The 18,805-nt window shown below is 42.7% G+C and overlaps 1 protein-coding gene across 2 annotated transcripts in view; it reads right to left on the bottom strand.

The window, feature by feature from the left end:
• Positions 1–1,803: 1,803 nt before the first annotated feature.
• Sec71 (ADP ribosylation factor guanine nucleotide exchange factor Sec71) overlaps positions 1,804–18,805 on the bottom strand; it is a 66,902-nt gene continuing 49,900 nt past the window's right edge. The window contains exons 21-28 of one of the 2 annotated variants that reach the window (XM_037415253.2): positions 17,243–17,396; positions 16,166–16,301; positions 15,396–15,534; positions 12,778–12,860; positions 8,187–8,320; positions 6,115–6,396; positions 3,195–3,413; positions 1,804–2,298 (exon numbers count right to left, since the gene is read on the bottom strand). In XM_037415253.2, coding sequence (XP_037271150.1) covers positions 2,164–2,298; positions 3,195–3,413; positions 6,115–6,396; positions 8,187–8,320; positions 12,778–12,860; positions 15,396–15,534; positions 16,166–16,301; positions 17,243–17,396 — 1,282 coding nt within the window. In that variant the 3' untranslated portion in view covers positions 1,804–2,163. The remainder of the gene's footprint in view (positions 2,299–3,194; positions 3,414–6,114; positions 6,397–8,186; positions 8,321–12,777; positions 12,861–15,395; positions 15,535–16,165; positions 16,302–17,242; positions 17,397–18,805) is intronic. The other variant, XM_037415254.2, reaches the window with a different exon arrangement.

The raw sequence follows: 18,805 nt of genomic DNA, 5'->3' as shown, positions 1-18,805 counted from the left end.
AGAAAGAAAGAGAAATAAAGATGGTGATAGAGAAATTCTTGGCTAAAAATTCGTAGCGAGGCGAGATTCAAAGCCGCGTGCTCACGACCCGTAAGCGAGCGTCCTGACCACTCTGCTGTCCATGCACGCAAGCGAGGTGGGCCAATGTGAGGGACAGGAGCAGAGCCGGACGAGTACAAACAGAGAAGAAAATAGACAGAAAGGGGAGAGAGAACTACAGAGAGAGAAAAGAATATAGAAAGAGACAGAAGAGGGAGAGAAAACATAGACGGCAAGATAACAACTACTGAGAGTATTTCCATCTAAAAAGCATGCTTTTGCAGCTGACATGGCAATGTCTGGAAAGAGATCTTTGTTGCGAGGCACACGTAATCTTCTGGAGCCATGAGAGATCTGCTGCTCTGGCATATGTCTAAAGCTTTGCAGACGTCCACAGCTTCTGGTAGGTGCCTACAGCTTTGACAAATGTCTATGGCTTAAAGATGGGCCTACAGCTCTGGCAGGTGTCTATGAGCACGTTTCTACAACACTGGTGAGTATACCGTGGCTGTCTGCCACTCTGGCAGGCGTATATGACTAAACAGCTGTCAGCCATCACTGTCTGCAGCTCTGACGGATGTCCATAGCATTGATGGGTGTGTATATTGCTCCAGAAGGTGTCTACAACACTAGTGAGTCCGTCTGGAAGATGCTATAGCTCTGGTAGGTGTCTACAGCTATGGCAGATGTCTACAACTTTGGTGGGTGTTTACGGCTCTAGCGGGCATCTCACAATCTGGCACAGGTCTACAGCACTGGCAGATAAATGTCCATAGCTTGAGTAGGTGTTAACAGTTGTGGCAGGTGTCCACGGCTATGGAAGGTGCCTGCAGCTCTAGCAAGTAGTAGCTCTGGCAGGCATCTACAGCTCAGGAGAGTCTACTATATATGGCTCTGGCAAGTGTCTGTAGCTCTGGCAGGTGTTTTCAATATGCAAACGTCTACGAATGATGTTTATAGCTCTATCTTGAGTTAACTTGGAAATGCAGCACAGATAGAGGAATACAAGACACAAGAGAAATTCTGAATCTATTTCATTTTATTTTTCCTCTATGGCCACAGCCTGCATTTTATACAAGCTCTTGTGCAGAAAAAAAAAGACGCAACAATGTTTCTCGCCACATCATGCACGCACACACACAACAAACACACACACGTTGGAATGTCTCCCGCTTTCTCTGGGCAAAAAATAAATTATAATGACTCCGAGAAAAATACACTATGGTACGACAACGATCGGCACAGCTCGAGAATGGTGCGGCTAGGGTTCCTTCGATGTCCAGCCCCGCGCCCAAACTACTTCAGGACGGCATAGATTCAGAAGGAAAAAAAAAGACTAATTGGAAATAAAAAAAGTAATAAGAACGAAAAACGGCATAAAAATTAGTCCTAACATATGTTCCTTGCATTGCATAGAGAACATCATTCCTTGTCGGTGCCAATTCTAACGGTGACATTTCAAAAGCCTCGTCCATTTTTTTTTTAGTCCACAAATCATCCCTGCATTGCTTGATTCCGCCACCAGTGCATCTCTCCTAGAGTCCACTGATGCATAAAAGTGAGGCATGACTTACTAAATCACTATATATATATATATAAAAAAAAAGCCTCGGGGTGAGCTAAAATGCAAAAACAAAGACGACGAAACCAACAGGATCCGTGCGCCTTAACAAAAGATCACTGTATTTTCATCGTGTAAACGGCCATTTGGACATTAGATAACTGGACATCACCGGAGGAAGGTGGTGGCAAAGAAAGCGCCGCTTTCTTTTTTTTTCTTCAACCACGAACACTACTTCCACTCTATTGCACACTTGCACTTTCACTGAAAGCCCCAACTCACTACTGATGTAACACTCTGAGCACATGCACACTACGACCTGTCGAGACACATGGCCGCCAACTTAACGGTAAACTGCTCCGTGCATGCCACCAGTTCGACGTCCTTTACATAATTATTCCAGCAGTAATTTAATTCCAACTGGTGTTTCCCAGACTAATTTCATTTTTCGAATGAGACTGCTTTGTGTTGATAGTGACAAAAGACAAAAAATGAAAGAAATGTAAGGAAGTAACAACAGCGCGAAGGGTCTTGAAAAAAATCCGTGTAAGCAACAACGGCGACTAGTGGTGTGAGACATTGAAGGCGGTTCCGACGCGGAGGAAGAACTTGCGTAGTACTGCTCGTATCGCGGGCTTCACCTCCATGCAGGTCAGCTCGCACAGGTACGGATAGTAGACCGAGGCATGGGCCCGAAACTAGAAGAAGGAGATAAGTGCACGATAACAATCACTAACTATTGTGAGAGCAACCTTATTTTAATAAATAAACAAAAGCTTAGCTATGACTAAAACAATATGAAATTTTATATTAAAGGGCTTTGCAAAATACTTTTTCAAGTAATCATCTAATGCAGGAGTCTCAAACATGCAGCCCACATGTTTGAGACTGGCAAGTGCGCTGAAAGCTTTGCAGCAAGTAAGATGACAAGAGGACAAGAGGATGCATCCCCCCATCAGTGCGTGGCTTACTTTCACTGAGATAGTGAGAGTGTGTGAGGGTACGTGGTGGCATCTTGTGGCAGCTGCTGTTAACTATGCAGCTCACGATACTTAAATCAGCCAGTGGTTGAGGTCCTTGGGTACGTGGCACAGTAATTTGGGTGTGTATGCCACCTTTTGCGGCAGAAAAGGGAGCGATTTCTAGCCGACTTTTAGATGAATAAACAAATATACATATATAAACCGCATGTAAGGCCCAGTAATATGGTTTCACTGCTGCAAAGGGGTGCCACACCGTGAATAGACCCGTCGAGAGAAAATCTGCAATGCCACGAAGCCCCACTTTAAGGTTAAACAAACATATTAGCCTCACATCGATTCGTTTCCTTGAGTTCAAAAGCTTGTTATAAAGGCTTATATTCTCTACATATTATAAATTTTATAACTTACATTACTTTACAGGTTTTCACTAGCATTCAACAAAAACTCATATCCTGCTACTATTCAAAGTTGTTTCCACTTCGCTATGAACCAAAAAGAATGACGAAAATGCTCATTTTTCATTTTAATACGAGATATGTACAACTTGCACTTGATTAGAAGCTAAAACTTACTACACCCACAAGCCTAGTTTTGCGACATCGTGCACTCACCCGTTCGTCGTCGAGCCGCTGTACACGCGTGAGAAAGAGGAGGAGCAGGGAGTCCCACGACTCCCGGTGACTCTCGGTGGCCAACGCCAGGTAGTACTCGAGCGCCTCCCGGCACACGCCGATGAGCCGGTCCTGCACCGTGTGCCACGCCTCCTGGCGGCCGTCATCCCGGTACATGCGAAACAGGATGCGCAGCACACAAGCCAGGCTCTGTGCCTCCTGCGTGCAGCGCGTCGTGGGAACGACAAACGGTGTCAGACATGCGCACGGCACATTGCGTACACCCCGCCTGTACCCGCCAACTTCCGAACTTCTACAACATGCCCTCTGCCAGGAAAAGGCAAACGTTCCTGGGAAGATGAAAGCTTGAAAAGTTTCAGTTTCAGTTTTATTGAGCATTTTCTTCACAGAGTTGCAAAAAAGAAAACGCAAGGATAAGAGCAAAAAGCTGCTATGTTAGCAGCTTGACGAGGCTCCTACCCTTTTTCACTTGGCATTACAAAAATCCGCAGAGCACAAAACATGGAAAAACAATTTGACGTCGGTTTTCAAAACTTCAAGAAATTAGGAAATAAAAAAAAAAAGCATCAAAATTACATCAGTTTCAGGTTTACATAAAATAAGCAAACCACATAGAGAGAAAAACAACAAAAAACAAAAGAAAACAGCGTGCGGTCAATCATGAAACAATGCATACGTTGCTAAACGGCTACCAAAGTATTACAAAATGATTATACAACGTTTACAACACTGGGTATGCGAAAAGCACAAGTTTTAATGCACAAGAGAAACACTGACGAGTGAAATGTTGCATGTTTTACTCGTAAAAAAAAAAGCAACGAAAAAAATGTAAAGAAAGCAAACATCATAGGATGCCATGTTACACACGAGCACTATTATAGGGTGTTTCTTTTACATATAGAACTGTAGCCGGACAACTAGAAGATGCTAAACTACACGCCGCCATTTTGGATGAGAAGGTTCTTAAGTTGTTTTTTATGTATATTAAAGATGTCGATGTTTTTATTTTCAAACATGTTAAAACAAGCTGGAATACAATGTTCAAGTCTTCTCAAACCGTGATTAGTTCGCGAATAAGGAACGAACCAGGAAGGCCTTTTCCGAATGTCATAATAGGATTGTGTATTTTTTCTGAGGTTACACAGTTTAAGAAAACAAGCGTTGTTTGATAGCAAGCTTTGTTTGTATTTCATAATAAGATTGAAACTGTGTATGTGATCGATCGGTAAAATCTTATATTCTCTGAATAAATGACTTGTATGTGCGTCGTATGGTACATTTGCAATATGACGAATCGCTTTTTTCTGCAGTAAAAATATTTTGTTCCGATTTGCTTTACATGTATCTGCCCACAATAGACTACAATAGTTTATGTGAGATGAAAACAACGTATTATAGAGTAAAAGTTTAATGTTTGTTGGAAGTATCTGTCGAAGTTTAGAGAGAGCACCACACGTCCTAGCTATATTTCTAGTTACTTTATTAACGTGTTTGTCACAATTAAGATTTTCATTAAAAATTACTCCTAATGATGAAACTTCTTTGACAACCTCTATTTTTTCGGGCCCGAGATATATATCCAAACCACGACAGACAGCCTTCTGAACCGGTGCGAATACCACAGTTTTGGATTTTTTTGTGTTGATCATTAAATAATTTGCAGTACTCCATATGAAGATGTCGTTAAGAATGTTGTTGGCTGAGTCTGCAAGCTTGCCTAAATCATTACCATGAAAAAATATACTAGTGTCATCTGCATAAATTATAAAGTCCACATATTTGCTGACACTTGTTATGTCGTTTACATAAATATTAAACAGTAGGGGCCCTAATATGCTGCCCTGAGGTACACCTGACGTCATGGCTAGTAGGGAGGATTGGCTGTCATTTATAACTACAGATTGCTTTCTTTGTGATAATTAAGATTTCAGAAAGCCAAGTGGGGTTCCCCGAAAACCATAATGACGCAATTTTGCATAGAGTACTTCGTGGTTGATTCTATCGAACGCTTTGAAATAGTCAATAAAAACACCCAGTGCTAACAGTTTCTTTTCAAATGAGTTAAGTAAAAGTTGAGAAATTCGTGAACATTGGGTATCACTGGACAAGCGGATTTGTCATCTCGCAGCCTTGAAGGTGAGGAGTCTGCTTGTCGAAATGCTGGCTCCAGCAGCCACCCATGTTCAAGAATTTTTTTCATCTGGCCTTAGCCGAGTGGAACAAGTTTCCATTCCATTCCGTAATCCAATCTAACAATCCCGCAATGTTTCCTAACCATTCTGTAACCTTTTTAACTGTGCCAGCAACATAAGAATGAATTATAGATAACATTCTCTTAGGTCTTGAATGGAAGACAATTGTTGGGAGCTTTGCACCCTAAAACCACAGCACGATTATGAGGAATGCTGTAGTAGAGGACTCCCAAAGTTTCAACCACCTGGGGTTCTGTAACATGCCCCGCCATAAAAAAACAAAAACAAACAGCCCAAACAATGCACAGAAAAATTACGCACAGGTTCAACATTGTGAAAACTGACTCAACAGCGGTGCTAGTGGCATCAGATTTAGCTTGGCCATTGCCAAACACTCCTCCAGAATTGTGAGAATTGTTTGCAAGGCAAACAATTCTCACCTTTTCCGAGATGGTTCACTCCTGCCTTGGCTCTCCTCCTTTCTACCCAGCTTTATCCTCTCCAGGTAGCTACCCTTTTCCTACCGGGCTCAACTCGCTACACCAGACTTCTTTCTGACCAACTAGCCTAATGCATTCGCCCCGTCTTGCCAGGCTTTGCTCTCGCAGCTGAACCAGAAAGCGTGCATGACAATCACCAGGATTTACTGCGACGTTAAACAGCTCCACAGTTTAGTAAAAAATAAAAAGGTAGTTGCTCCGACATGCCTGAGTGAGCAGGTTGGGCTTGACGTTGCCGCGGAAGCCGGCACGCCACAGGAGATTGCGCTGCTCACTGTCGGAGTTGAAGGCCTTGGCGAATCGGTGTGATTCGAGCAGGCAGTCCACCAGCTGGAGCAGTTGAGCCGACGTCAGGAAGCTGTACATGCCTTGCTCCTCCTGCTGTTGCTGCTGGTCGAGCGACAGCGAGCGGGTGAACCGCTCGGCCAGATGAGCCATGCCACCTGGTGCTGTCGGTTGTTGCTGCTGCTGCGACGGTGCCACTTCTGCCTGCGAAGGTCAACTAAATTAGTTCTAGACCATTGCGTGCCAAAATTACAATGAAATTTCTAGGCGCACTGCAGCATGGAACTTCAAGTTACCCTTGACCCTTCAAGTTACCCTTGACGGCATATCATGCCATTTTTTTTTCTACCTGTAAGTTTTTTTATGCTTTATATGTTCCAACTTACCCGTTCTCTACCTTACCATAATTAGGCCTCATGGAGTTTTTAAGCATGCACCTAAATCGAAGTACATGAGTGCCTTTGCATTTCAGCCCCATCGACACATGATAGCTATGGCTAGAAGTGGAACCTGATGAAGTTTTGGTGGTGCACTTAATGCATCGTAGATTATGTTCCTAACACTTTACGTGATTAGTGATCTCATGACACATCTGTTCATGCACCACAAAACCTTATCTTGCACAGAATCAATGTAGCTGTTCCCTTGCAATGAACATATGTACTCACTGTTATTTAGTAGAGCAGTGCGAATAGCAAAATTCTTAGTCCAAAGCATATTCGAATATTGAAGTGTGAGTGCAAATCGAATGAAAATTTTTTCAAATATTTCTTGAATATTTTTCTAATAGTTCGAAGCGAAATTGCGGGGAAAAAGGTTGGAGAGGATCCCTAAGCATATTCTTATGAGATATGGCCACATGAAAGTGTTTCTTTTCGCTAGATTGATGAAGTCCTGGCGGGGTGGCAGTTCAAAGTTGTCTTATCAAGAATGAGGCAATGCCGAGGCCAAATTGTATTAGTGCATGATTTGGTGCGACCAAAGTGCTGGCAAGAACACATTACATGTGAAAGGCAAAGGTGCTATTTTCCCAGTTTCTCCTTTTCTTTCCACTTTTGTGCAAGCCTAACAGATGCAGCAAACAAGGTTGTACTCTCTTCGAGTTACGGGTTTCAAATATGCTTCGCAGACGTCAACATACAAAAACCTTTGAAACTTTGGGTGCTAAAAATTTTCGGCGATTGATTTTCGGACTTCCTGCCCAATTTCAGGTCCAAAACAGCATTAAGCTTACACCTCTGTCACATCTATCATCTCCATGTTGGAGCCAGCATTTTCTCAAGAGTCAATACATTTGCGACCGAAGTGTAGCCTAAAAGGCAGCTTTGTCGCAACAAGGCAGTGATGAGCTGAAGCATTTGAAAATCTGAAGGGGCCACTTTTAATCAGACAATACGAATTGAAAAATTTGACCGTAGCAGAGCCTGAGAGAAAGCGTTGCGGCAGTACGAGAATGTGTTGAGGTGAAGCATATTAGAAATCTGATGGCATCACTTTCAGTCTGACATTGACTGTATTTGTTTTTGGTAAGTTCGTTGTTTCAATATTAAAATTTCCAGTACGAATCAAACTGAATAACAAACACTATTAGAAAATATTCAAAATTTCAAACATTCACACATCCTTAACATTCAGTGATAGAATTGGCTGCATAACCAAGGATTTTCTTTTTATTCCAGGACTATTGAGAGTGTTACAGTGGGTGGCCTTTGGAATGGAGTATTCTGAAGGTCTCATGCACTTTGGTAGGTGTATCATGCACACCTGAAGCACGCTATGATGTGATGATACACTATTGAGCTCTAGAATTAAAAGTGTGCTATCGTTGCTACTGCGATAGCTCAACCAAAACATTTTTTTGGCCTATGTAAAATGCAGCTTTCAACAAATACAAACAGTGCTTTTGACTCTTTTTTTTTTCTACCAGCGGTTGTTTTTCTCTACCAGCAGTTGTAACGCACAGAAAATGGTGTCACGCAAGCGAGTCTAGTTACCTGGGCAGCAGCGAGGTTTTCTGCATCTTCCTTCCGACTTGTGGCCGGGAAGAAGACGATGTTGTCGATTGTCTGAATGAGCTCCAGTTGAACGACACACTTGATCTTTAGAGAGTTGAAGAGCACCTCGTCCTCTGCACATGCAGGCATCAAGTTTTTGTTTTTTGGTTAATTGCAGAATCTGTCGAAAGAGCACTCGTAGAACCAGGTAGAACTTCACAAGGTTGCAAAGCTCGTTCATAGGCTTGTGCGAATATTCAATTGCCTCACATATTAGAACAAATATTACTGTATTTTAATTCACTTCAATTCCAATTTAAATAGTTGAAAATTTCGGAGCATTTCAAATAATAGGACGCATGTAACCCCCTGCAAAAGTGGTTTCACTGCAGGGAAGAGGTAATAAGCCGCAAAAGCATCTATCCAGATACATACCAATTCGCATGTAACTTTTTGTAAAGACGGTTTAATTGCAATGAAGTTGTGCAAAGTTATGAAAACACCTATCCAAAAAAATCTGCACTGCCACGAAGCCTCACTGAAGGCTATATTAACACTTTACCTTCACATTGATTCATTGTTATTTAAAGTTTAAAAGCTTCTTATACTAGTTCATATGATCTAAGTATAGTAAATTTTAACGTAACATATCTTGCAGGTTATCACTTGCATTCTAACGAAAGTCACATCTTGCTACTATTCATAGTTCTTTCCACTTCCCTTGAAAAAAAATCCCGCACGTTAGTTGAGTCGTGACGAATATGTCCATGTTACTTTAAAATATGTGACATTTACTATTTGAATTCGGTATAAAGTTATTGAACCAAAATTTCTATTCAGTTTGAATTTGCTTCGAACCTAAATTTCACTGGTCACACAAGCCAATTCATTCAAGGTTTAGGACAACCTTCTTTAAAAACTATGTATGCAAGCAGCTAACGCAACTTTGCTGCTTTATTTTAAGGGGAGATGCTACTTGAAAAACGATTTTCTTTAATAAGAGTCTGAATTTAACACAAATTGGCATGCTGATAAAGTTTTTTCGCCTCTTTTCAAATATGTCATTTATTTTCATGTAGATTGATTGGTTTACTTTCTGCAGGTCAGATACTGCAAAATTATGGTCATTGTTATGCAACAATTCTGACCTATAAAAATTTGAGATAAAGCATGCAGATATAGCTGACATTGGAACTGTAGAGTGCAAAAAACTATATAAATTTTGTGTGTAAAAAGGTGAAATACAATAATAAAATAGAAAAATTTACTATGGTTCTAGTTGCCAAGGGCTTTCAATGTTATGTAATTTTTGAAAAACATAATCAAGCAGCACTGACAATCTCAATAGATACTTGCACACCATGGGCCTTCATCATGCTATGTGCAAAATTTCATAGAGGTATGACAATTCTGAGTATACGAACTAGCGTGTATAAGAAGCACAAATCACACAAAACTGCAAAAGGAGAAAAATGCATTTGAAAGTTTGAAACCTTTTTTTTTTATCACAGAGTTGTTAGAAATGCATAATCTTTGGCCATAATGTTCAACAGAACTTTGAAAAGCACTGCAAGTTACTAGAACTGTCCTGCAGCATAGGTTGTGCCCTCATGGTCCTTGCGAGCTCTCTCTTCTAGCCGTGCCCTTTTCACTCCATGACGACGGTGGGCCCTTGCTTCTGCTGTCAGACGCTCGGAAATTCTCTTGATGCGCCTCGCATCGGGGGAATCACTGTATGTATTAGATCTCTAGATGGCAGTATGTTGAGCTCTTCCAGGATGTGCTCGAAAGTAGCATGACCCTTGTTGAGCATGACCCAGCTATTGCCATAGCTGCGGCAGTCTCGACAACCGTTCGGGAGACAAACTTAGTCTTGGGGCAAAGTAGCCAAATTTTGCTGTTCAGGGATTCCGATGCGTTCTGGGTTTTCCCTTTGATGCATCGAGCAAGGAGCTTCTCATCCGTTAGCCGCTTATAAATGGGCAAAACAGCCAATCCCTGTGCTTTTGTCAGGAGAGGTGTGTGGCGTGGCGCAGGTTCACCAAGTGCTTCAGCGCGTTGATGTTTGCACCACGACTCTGTTCCTGCAGCGCAAAACTTGTGGCTGCCAGCATTGTCAGTAGAGCATGAGTGGAAGTACGAAGCCCATACTGCAGTGTACATATCCCGTACACTCCCCCTGTTGCTTGTTATGGCAATCTGATAGTATGTTTGGAGCTTCTGAATGACTGGCTCTTTCATTTTCTGCCCTCGTGGTAATGGCACATGCAGCTTTCGTAGCGCGGTGCCAAGTCTCTTGGCCACATGATTAGTGCAGTGTTCTTTTTCTATATTGACAGCACCATAGACTTTTGACTCTGCAACTGCACTATATCCTTTGCTGTCACCATAAATGCAGTGGGGTGTCATAAGTCAATGTTCTCTGCCAAATGCGCATTGCAGCCTCCATTTCCATGGCATGGAAAGAGCAGTCTGCATTTTTTTCACAAACTGGGCCATGGAATGCCTGCCACACTTCCTCGTCTGGGCCCATATCCTTGTGCCTACTGCATGTCAGGCAGTAATTTGATATGACCTCGAAGTCTTAGCAGAGGCCAGTATCTAAGGAGATAACTGCGCCAATCCCGTTGTGGCTTTTGTGGCCCCTCTTCTGCCAAGTGCCGTTGAACATAACAGCCACATCAGTTTCGCCTGCTACTTCTTTTGTCAACTCTCTGGATCGGCGCAAGTTTTCACTCACAGCTGCCATGGCAGCGGTGTGCACCTTCTTTGCTATCGAAAAAAATCCTCGGTGGTGCATTGGCTTTGGGAGTCCAATATTGGAGCAAAATCTCGACAATTGCTCATGCCCAATGCCGACAGCGCATGCAGTCACCACCGCCTTCACATTTACAGCGAAACTATCTCGGGAGCTCCCACTGTCGTACCGTTGGCTCACTCGGCTGCTGCCGTCCGCCGTAACACGCAGTGACGTATAGGAGCACGAAAGAACAGTCGCTGAGCATTCGCTGTTTTCGCAATGGAGTTCGAGGAGCGACGAAAGTCCCTTGCGCCTTTCTGCCGGCTCCCGAACGGCAAGTTTTTGAATACCGCAAGCAGGGCATGCCGCACCTGCCACAAGTGCCGTCAGCAAGAGGGTGTCGCACAAAACTGTCGTTGCACAAACCTCATCGCGCTGTCTTTCGTCTTTTTCGAAGAAGCCGAGCTTCTTTTCCGAAGCACTGATGAAAGAAAGCGCAGCGTCAATCCCTTCATCGCAGCCACTGTCGCTCGCGCACTCATCGATGCCGCCGTCAGGCCTAGCACACGTAGGCGCGTTCTCGTTCGTTGCCGTCGTTCGGGGCGCTTTACGTTGCCTTCTTTTGAACTTGTGCTTCGTTCGAAACTTCTGCGGTCTCACGTTGCACTTTTTCGGGCTTGTCATCGCGAAAATATGCGTAGATGTGCAGAAAAGCGGACGGACCAAATGCCGATGGCCGCCACCAACACAGCTGACAATGACTCGGTAGCCAATGGCGATGCGGCTTAGGGTGCCGCGCATTTTAAACTGCTCAAACCACGTGATAAAAAGGCCTCGTTTTTTATTTTTTTTGCCCACGTACGAAACTAGCGGTCGTCGGAGCTGTAAGAAGAAGGCCGGACGCAACTTTTCCAACCGATCGCGATGGCGGGCGGCACTGCGACGGGGAGCAGCGCGCAGTCAAAGATGGCCAATATTGGCGCAAATTCACGAAATTTTGAGCCACCGCAATGCCTTCATACACATTTTTTTGCATTTTGCGGTTCGAATTTAGTTTTGAAATTTTCACAGATGAAAAAAGAAGGTTTGAAGATTACAATGCAATAAAAATCAGAAATACGAGAAATTTCGTTAAAAACGCGATTTTTCGACTCGCATCTCCCCTTAAATAAAATATTTGTGTATATCTGACACAGATACTAATCTATATGAAGTTAACTAAATACCATGCAAGTAAAGGCAATCTGTAGGATTGTGTTTATGCTCACCTTTTGTAATGTGTAATCTCATGCAACTCTAGCTTATGCACCACAAAACATTATTACATGCTACGCTAATGTCAATGTTCATGCCTTGCCATGTGCAAATGTATTTCACAAAGATGAGCAGTGTTTGAGCTATACTGAGCTATACTGCGAGTAATACAGAATGGAGCCTTTACAACGAACACCTTGTTGCCAAAAACTGTACACAGTGATGCTACTGGCTTAGGTCGTTTTGGCGCAGGTTTGAAGCAGCTTTTTGGAGGTTTCGAGCATGCGGGTCTGGAGCACGCGTTGCCAGAAGCAATTTTAAGACACGTACTGCGTCCACGACAGATGACCGATAAAAGCAGGATTCGCTGCACACCATTCAAGCGTAAAAAAAAACAAAACAAAAAAAGCACAAAATCATAAATATTGCCAACGGCTAACCTGGCCTAGTAGGGAAAGCAAATGGTGAAATACAGAACAATAGCACACGGTTATGAAATTACTGATGGTGACGTGGTTATCACACACAGTTAATATCGAAGGACTAGCACCAGAAGACCCATTTCTGGGCAAAAAAAAAAATGAACAGGAAACTCACTTGATCTTGTGTCTGTATCGTCCTGAGTGCTTGCTGCTTCTTGGCTCGCACCGCCATCTTTGTTGGGCTTCCACGTGAGCAGGCTGGAGAAAAGACATAAGAACAAATGAAGAATGCAGCTTTGCGCACCCTAAACTTGTCTAGCCCCTTCAAGTGTGAATTATGATGAGCTGTCCGTAAATGTCTAAATATTACACAACAACATTCTAAGATGCTCGATATTACATAAAAAAAAAGGCTTTGCTAATTATTCTTCATTTGTGTGTATTTAAATATTTAATTATTCTGCAGTCAGTCATGTTTGAGTTTCACACATAAAAATGGAAATCTTAGGCCCAAAATGCATGCGCAGTTTGATTATGGCTGTGCAAATTTTAAGTAATAAAAATTGTAATATTACATATAAAGTTTGTCCTGGAACGCGGCACATTAAGTGAGCCAGCGAACATCTCAGTGCTTTTCTAAGAATAATCAGCTGCAGATTTATGCAGCACATAGGGGTTGAATCAAAACGCGTCGACTATGTAGAGGTTTCAATCGATCTCATGTGCAATATATCTTGCCTTTCCTTTCTCAATGGTTCGAGAAACTGGAACGAGCAAGTTTGTGTCCACATATGTGGACGCTGTTGAATATTGTGTAGACGAGGGCGAGCACCACTGTCATCATTCTCACCGCCTCATGAAAGCAAATCACTGTCTATTCATCAAGCGAGAAGACATACAAGGAAGACCAGGAGACTAAAGCCTGTCCTCCGCTCTTCTCATGAGTGAGAATTACAAACGAAAAGGTGGAGGAAAATGTCGATGATTGATTGATTGATTTCTGGGGTTTAACGTCCCAAAACCACCATATGATTATGAGAGACGCCGTAGTGGAGGGCTCCAGAAATTTCGACCACCTGGGGTTCTTTAACATGCACCCAAATCTGAGCACACGGGCCTACAACATTTCCGCCTCCATCGGAAATGCAGCCGCCGCAGCCGGGATTTGATCCCGCGACCTGCGGGTCAGCAGCCGAGTACCTTAGCCACTAGACCACCAAGGCGGGGCGTGGAGGAAAATGTCGATTTACAGTCTCTCTCAGTGAAAATCGTTCTTTAATGGATTCCAAGTGAGCTTGCTGAGGTTTTAACGCATCAACGTCCAGGATCCCCGACACTGCTGCAACCAACATCTAGAATGGAGGCACCACCACTGCAGGAAGCAGTGACCTAGGAGATCAGATGAGACACGAGCTTGTTGGCTCTAGTCTCCCTTAGGTTGAGATGCTTCATTTCAACGGAAGCCCAACGCAGTGGCAACCTTTCTGGGACATGTCCATGCACTGCGTTCAAAAAAACCCCAGCGAAAATCCGAAATACTAATACAGTATCACAGCGACCAAGGAAGCGGCAAAGAGCCAAGCGGACGCAGATGCATGATGTTTCTAAGCTGAACGCATTCAAGACTAGAAAATTAAGAACCTCGCGAAGGAGACTGCACAATAGATGTTCTTGTAAAGGAAAACTGATTATCGTCAATGCAAGTCCATCGAGGTCGACTCGTTCAAAATCACGGACATGGCACAAGCGTCTGAAGCATCAATGGAAGATGAGGTGCAAGAGGAGAGCCGGAGGGCTCTACAAGGCATGATTTGGAACTCCAAGGAATACTGTCAAACAATTTGTGTGCACTTAGAACCATGGTGTGTGTTGCGTGTTCTTCATCATCTGGTGTCACTGTGGGGGCGCGAAGGATGTTGAATATTGTGTAGATGAGAACGCGCGCTGCCATCATTATTGGGATCGGAGGAACTGTATTCAGAATAAAGAAGAGGTCGTCGGTGGGCTTCGTCATGGGCACAGTGGATCATCCCTTTCTTGACTGATGCTGTGCCTTAAGGGGCTATACAAAAGTCCTTCCTATGTGTCAAGCATGAGTACGTGTTTCACAAACCACAGTTGTAGATTCAAGGTACAATAAATCCACATGCTTATTTGGCCACTCACACGAAACTAAAGCTGCAGAAAAGGAAGCAGTTTAAGAACAGTGTTCCACAGCATACGTAAAACTTCTTAAGTATACAGTGTTATAGTATCCTCATCACTGTAGATGCTCCATACTTAACAGTAAAATCTCCAAATATTTAATTGATTCTCATGTGAAAAACTGTAACATGCTCTTGCAAAAACATCATGTAAAACTACAGCATTGTATTCTATGTGCATGAACGCATTCTTTACATTTCAATAAATATATAATACAATGCTAAGCTCTGCGGTACCCTGTAAGTATGTTGCTTATTTTGATATTGGAACAGCACAGATATGAATCACAAAGGAAGACTAAGCAACCCGAGCACTGGCTGATAACTTATAACTGGTTGCTTTATTCAAGTGAAACAGAAAAGCAAAAAAGAAAGAAGAAAAAAACATGTGCGTGCAACCTATGCACGTGACAAAAGACTACACTTGTAGCATCATTTAGTCTTTTCTAAATATCTCAGCTCGCAATCAAGTAATGCAATCCACGATGCACTAACACGCGTTACCATGCATTTTTGCGAATAGCAAAGGCTTCAGCTATCTCTCTTATGCGAGACTCAGTGTGTCTGCTGTGCTGCTTCACAAACTCACGTTGCTGGCAGGGTGGTGCGGAAAATGTCCAGCATGCACTGACACGTTTTGTCCCATGTCTCCGTGTTGAACTTGGTTCCGTTTGAGATCACCAGGTTTTCCAGGCAGTTGGTGCCCGACCGTGCAAGCTGCTTGTTGTCTGCAATGGAAAGAATATTAAAGAAGCATGAGTAGGATGCCAACTCAGCTTTGCAGGTTGTGGGCAAGATTCGGCTGCATTTATAGGACGCAAATGTAATGCCCAACTCATTGTATGAGAAACGTCACTTGGCTATTCGGCTGAACCAATGTTACAGTTGAAACCACATATAACGAACCCCAAAAATAAAGAATTCACCATATCGAACAGTTGTAAAAGCGCTATGAAACATTTCTGATACATAAAATATCTCGTTCTTTGAATTACCTATGTCACAAACTTTTTTTGTGATCCTCTTCAGATTATATATATTCGTGTTCAACAGGATGTGACAAATGCTGAAGGAGTTTTCCGGGTGCTCCTTATAGAAAAACTATTCAATAAGGATTGAACGTATGATTTGACTTGGTTCCTACACTATTCAATAGGTATTCAGCCTGGTCTCAAAAATTACCATTTCTGGATACATCAGATACTTTTCGCCGTACTGCCACAAGCATTGATTCTTCAGTTCTCAATGGATGGCAATAGTCTGGCAGCACTAAGTGTACTTAAAGAGAGCTTCGATTGAATGTACATCACCAGTTCAAATTGATTCAGTTATTGCTATTGAGTGTTCTCTTATCCTCACCTTGCTGAACACACCAGTGGAGTTGGACAAACAACTCGTCGAGCAGGAGGTTGCCCAGGACATCGTAGTACTGGGTGAACACGTCCACAATAGCGTACAGAGCGTGGTTGCAAGTGGTGGTCATCCATTCCGCCTTCTGCACACAAAGAAGTGCGCCCACTGCAAATCTGGCGCTTCCGCATAAGGAAGCCCACGCACTCCTCAAGATCGCTTCACTTGCATAGCCCTCTCCTATGGTTTTCACGGGACCGTAAAAAGAATACAGAGTGGCCGGGAAACATACAAAGCAGACATGCGGTTAAAGTTGGGAAGAAATGAAGCTAAACAATAAAACAGATGCACTGTGTGTAGGTCTAACTTTGAAAAACTTATTCATCTGTAGCTTCATTAAAAAAGTCCCAAATGGATGTTTGGTGCTCCTTTTGTGCCTCTACCGGAACCAGTCCCGTTTCGAGAATTTGGATGGCCTCGTGGCAATCTACATAACAAAAGTCGCTGATGTACCTCATCAACACATCCAGCACAGGGACAATTGACAGTGTAACATGCAGAAACGTTGTGTGAATGACGTGTGAAAAGGGGATTCTATTACATACTTGTCTGCAGATTTTTTGTTGGGACTGGATGCCAGACATGCTGTACGCAACAAAACCTATGAGTGAGGAATGCATAAGACGGTTTCTACTGCACATTACTACTTACTCGTGATGAATTTAGCCAAAGCGAATTGAAATAAAACCTTAGGCGTGAAAAGAGGCGCAGGACAAACAAAGGTATACACACACCACAAGAGCTTACTGACCATCTGACTGCATATTTGCACCCTTCCTTGCCCTGTATCTTTCATACTGTGCTCTAAGTTTTATCTAAGCAGTAGCAATTAGCCCACCTGTCTATCCCATCAGCAAAAGCAACATTTTGTTAATGTTGGCCTTAAATTAATAAATTAACAACACTCCATGAAAGCACAGCATAAACACTGTGCTGCACCTCTTGCTCTAAGGAACAACAATCAGATTGTCGTAACACACAGGTGTGCAAGGTCGGCACTGCCACAATACACCCTCGTGATGTCACCTCATTGTGCCGCTCGGGCAGCTTCATGTTGTCGAAGATGCGGAAGATGATCTGGAACAGGTCCTGCCACCAGTGTGGCCGGAACGATGAGCCGTACGTCTTGACCACCTCGAACATGACCGTCAGGGCACGCGTCCTGATGTCCAGCTTACACCTGCCATTGGACGCAATGAGAATGATAATGCCCAATATCAGGGTTTTAATGAGCCAAAAGGGCAATCTGATTATGAAGCACATTGCAACGGAGGGCTACAGAAATTTAGACTACCTGGGGTTCTTAAATGTGCATCTTTGACATCCACAGGAGCCTGTGGCATTTCGATCAAGCTTCAGTGCATAAACAGTCAACACATCAGGTATAAAGCTATGAAGCCAGTTTTTTCTTCCTAAACTTGAGAATAACCAGCCGTGAGCTGCTCACGGCTGGTTATTTTTTCATCGACTTTTCTTTCTTCTTATTTACATTCCGGTGGTTCTAATAACTTCCCCTGTACATTCCTTGGCATTACTGTCTGTTAGATCTCATTATTTTGTGTTAAAAACACGGAAAAACGAGCCCTTAGGTATAAACTTCTTTTCCTTATATATATATATATATATATATATATATATATATAATTATTAGGTCACATAATTAGGTATGGCACCTAAATATGCAACAGCATAATTAGGACATGTGCGCATTATTGCATTCTCAGTAAATAGCCCGGCTTTGATTCTCGGTATATGCTTAAACAGTTACGCAAGGAAATGGACTACTGTGCTGTAACATTGACAGTGCGCAACTATCTTAGAAAGTCTACTACTGCAAGCGCATTCGAAAAGTTGCCGCTATGCCACGATTCTTGCTTTTGCAAATCAGCGAAGGGCCCTCTGTGCGTCCATAAGGCAATGTGCGAACCTATGCAGCACCTCAGATTGTTGATGCTCTTGATGATGATGATGATTAAATATGCCTGACGCTCTGTAATGGGCGGGCTCTTAAGACTCCCACTCATAGCTCAATTCATGCTCAATTCTAGGCTTCTGCTACGCAATATTACATGCGTTAGGAAGACTCCTCCTACTACATAACATTCATACAATGTTTTTTTTTTCCTGAAGCAGTTTCAAACAACGACATGGCTCAGTGGTAGAACACCTGCTTGCCGCACAGAAAGCTTGGTTTTTATACTCACTTGAACCGCATATTTTTATTATTTATTTTTTTAGCATATTCCTTTATCTTATATTTACAAATGACAAAAACTACATATAAAGAAGGTAATAGCCGAGATCTTAAAAGACCCCCGGCATCAAGACTATGTATTCAGTCTGAAATAGGACTCGAACATGTTTCATAACTCACTCAACAGAAAACTATGTTTACATTGAATGGCATGAGTTTCCCCTAATGACAGCAAACAAGTGAAATTACAAACAATAGACATGCACCATAAAAGATGCTAAATTTGACGTGCATAACCATATAGGTATGCATAAGAGTCTCTTAACTTTACGAAAATCATAGTACTGGCAATATGTATAATAAACTGTAACGTGAAATCTAGGAACTTATAAATT

This window comes from Rhipicephalus microplus, chromosome 9 (genome assembly GCF_043290135.1).
Source record: "Rhipicephalus microplus isolate Deutch F79 chromosome 9, USDA_Rmic, whole genome shotgun sequence".
NCBI classification, from domain to species: domain Eukaryota; kingdom Metazoa; phylum Arthropoda; class Arachnida; order Ixodida; family Ixodidae; genus Rhipicephalus; species Rhipicephalus microplus.
This window is presented reverse-complemented; position numbering and strand designations above follow the sequence as displayed.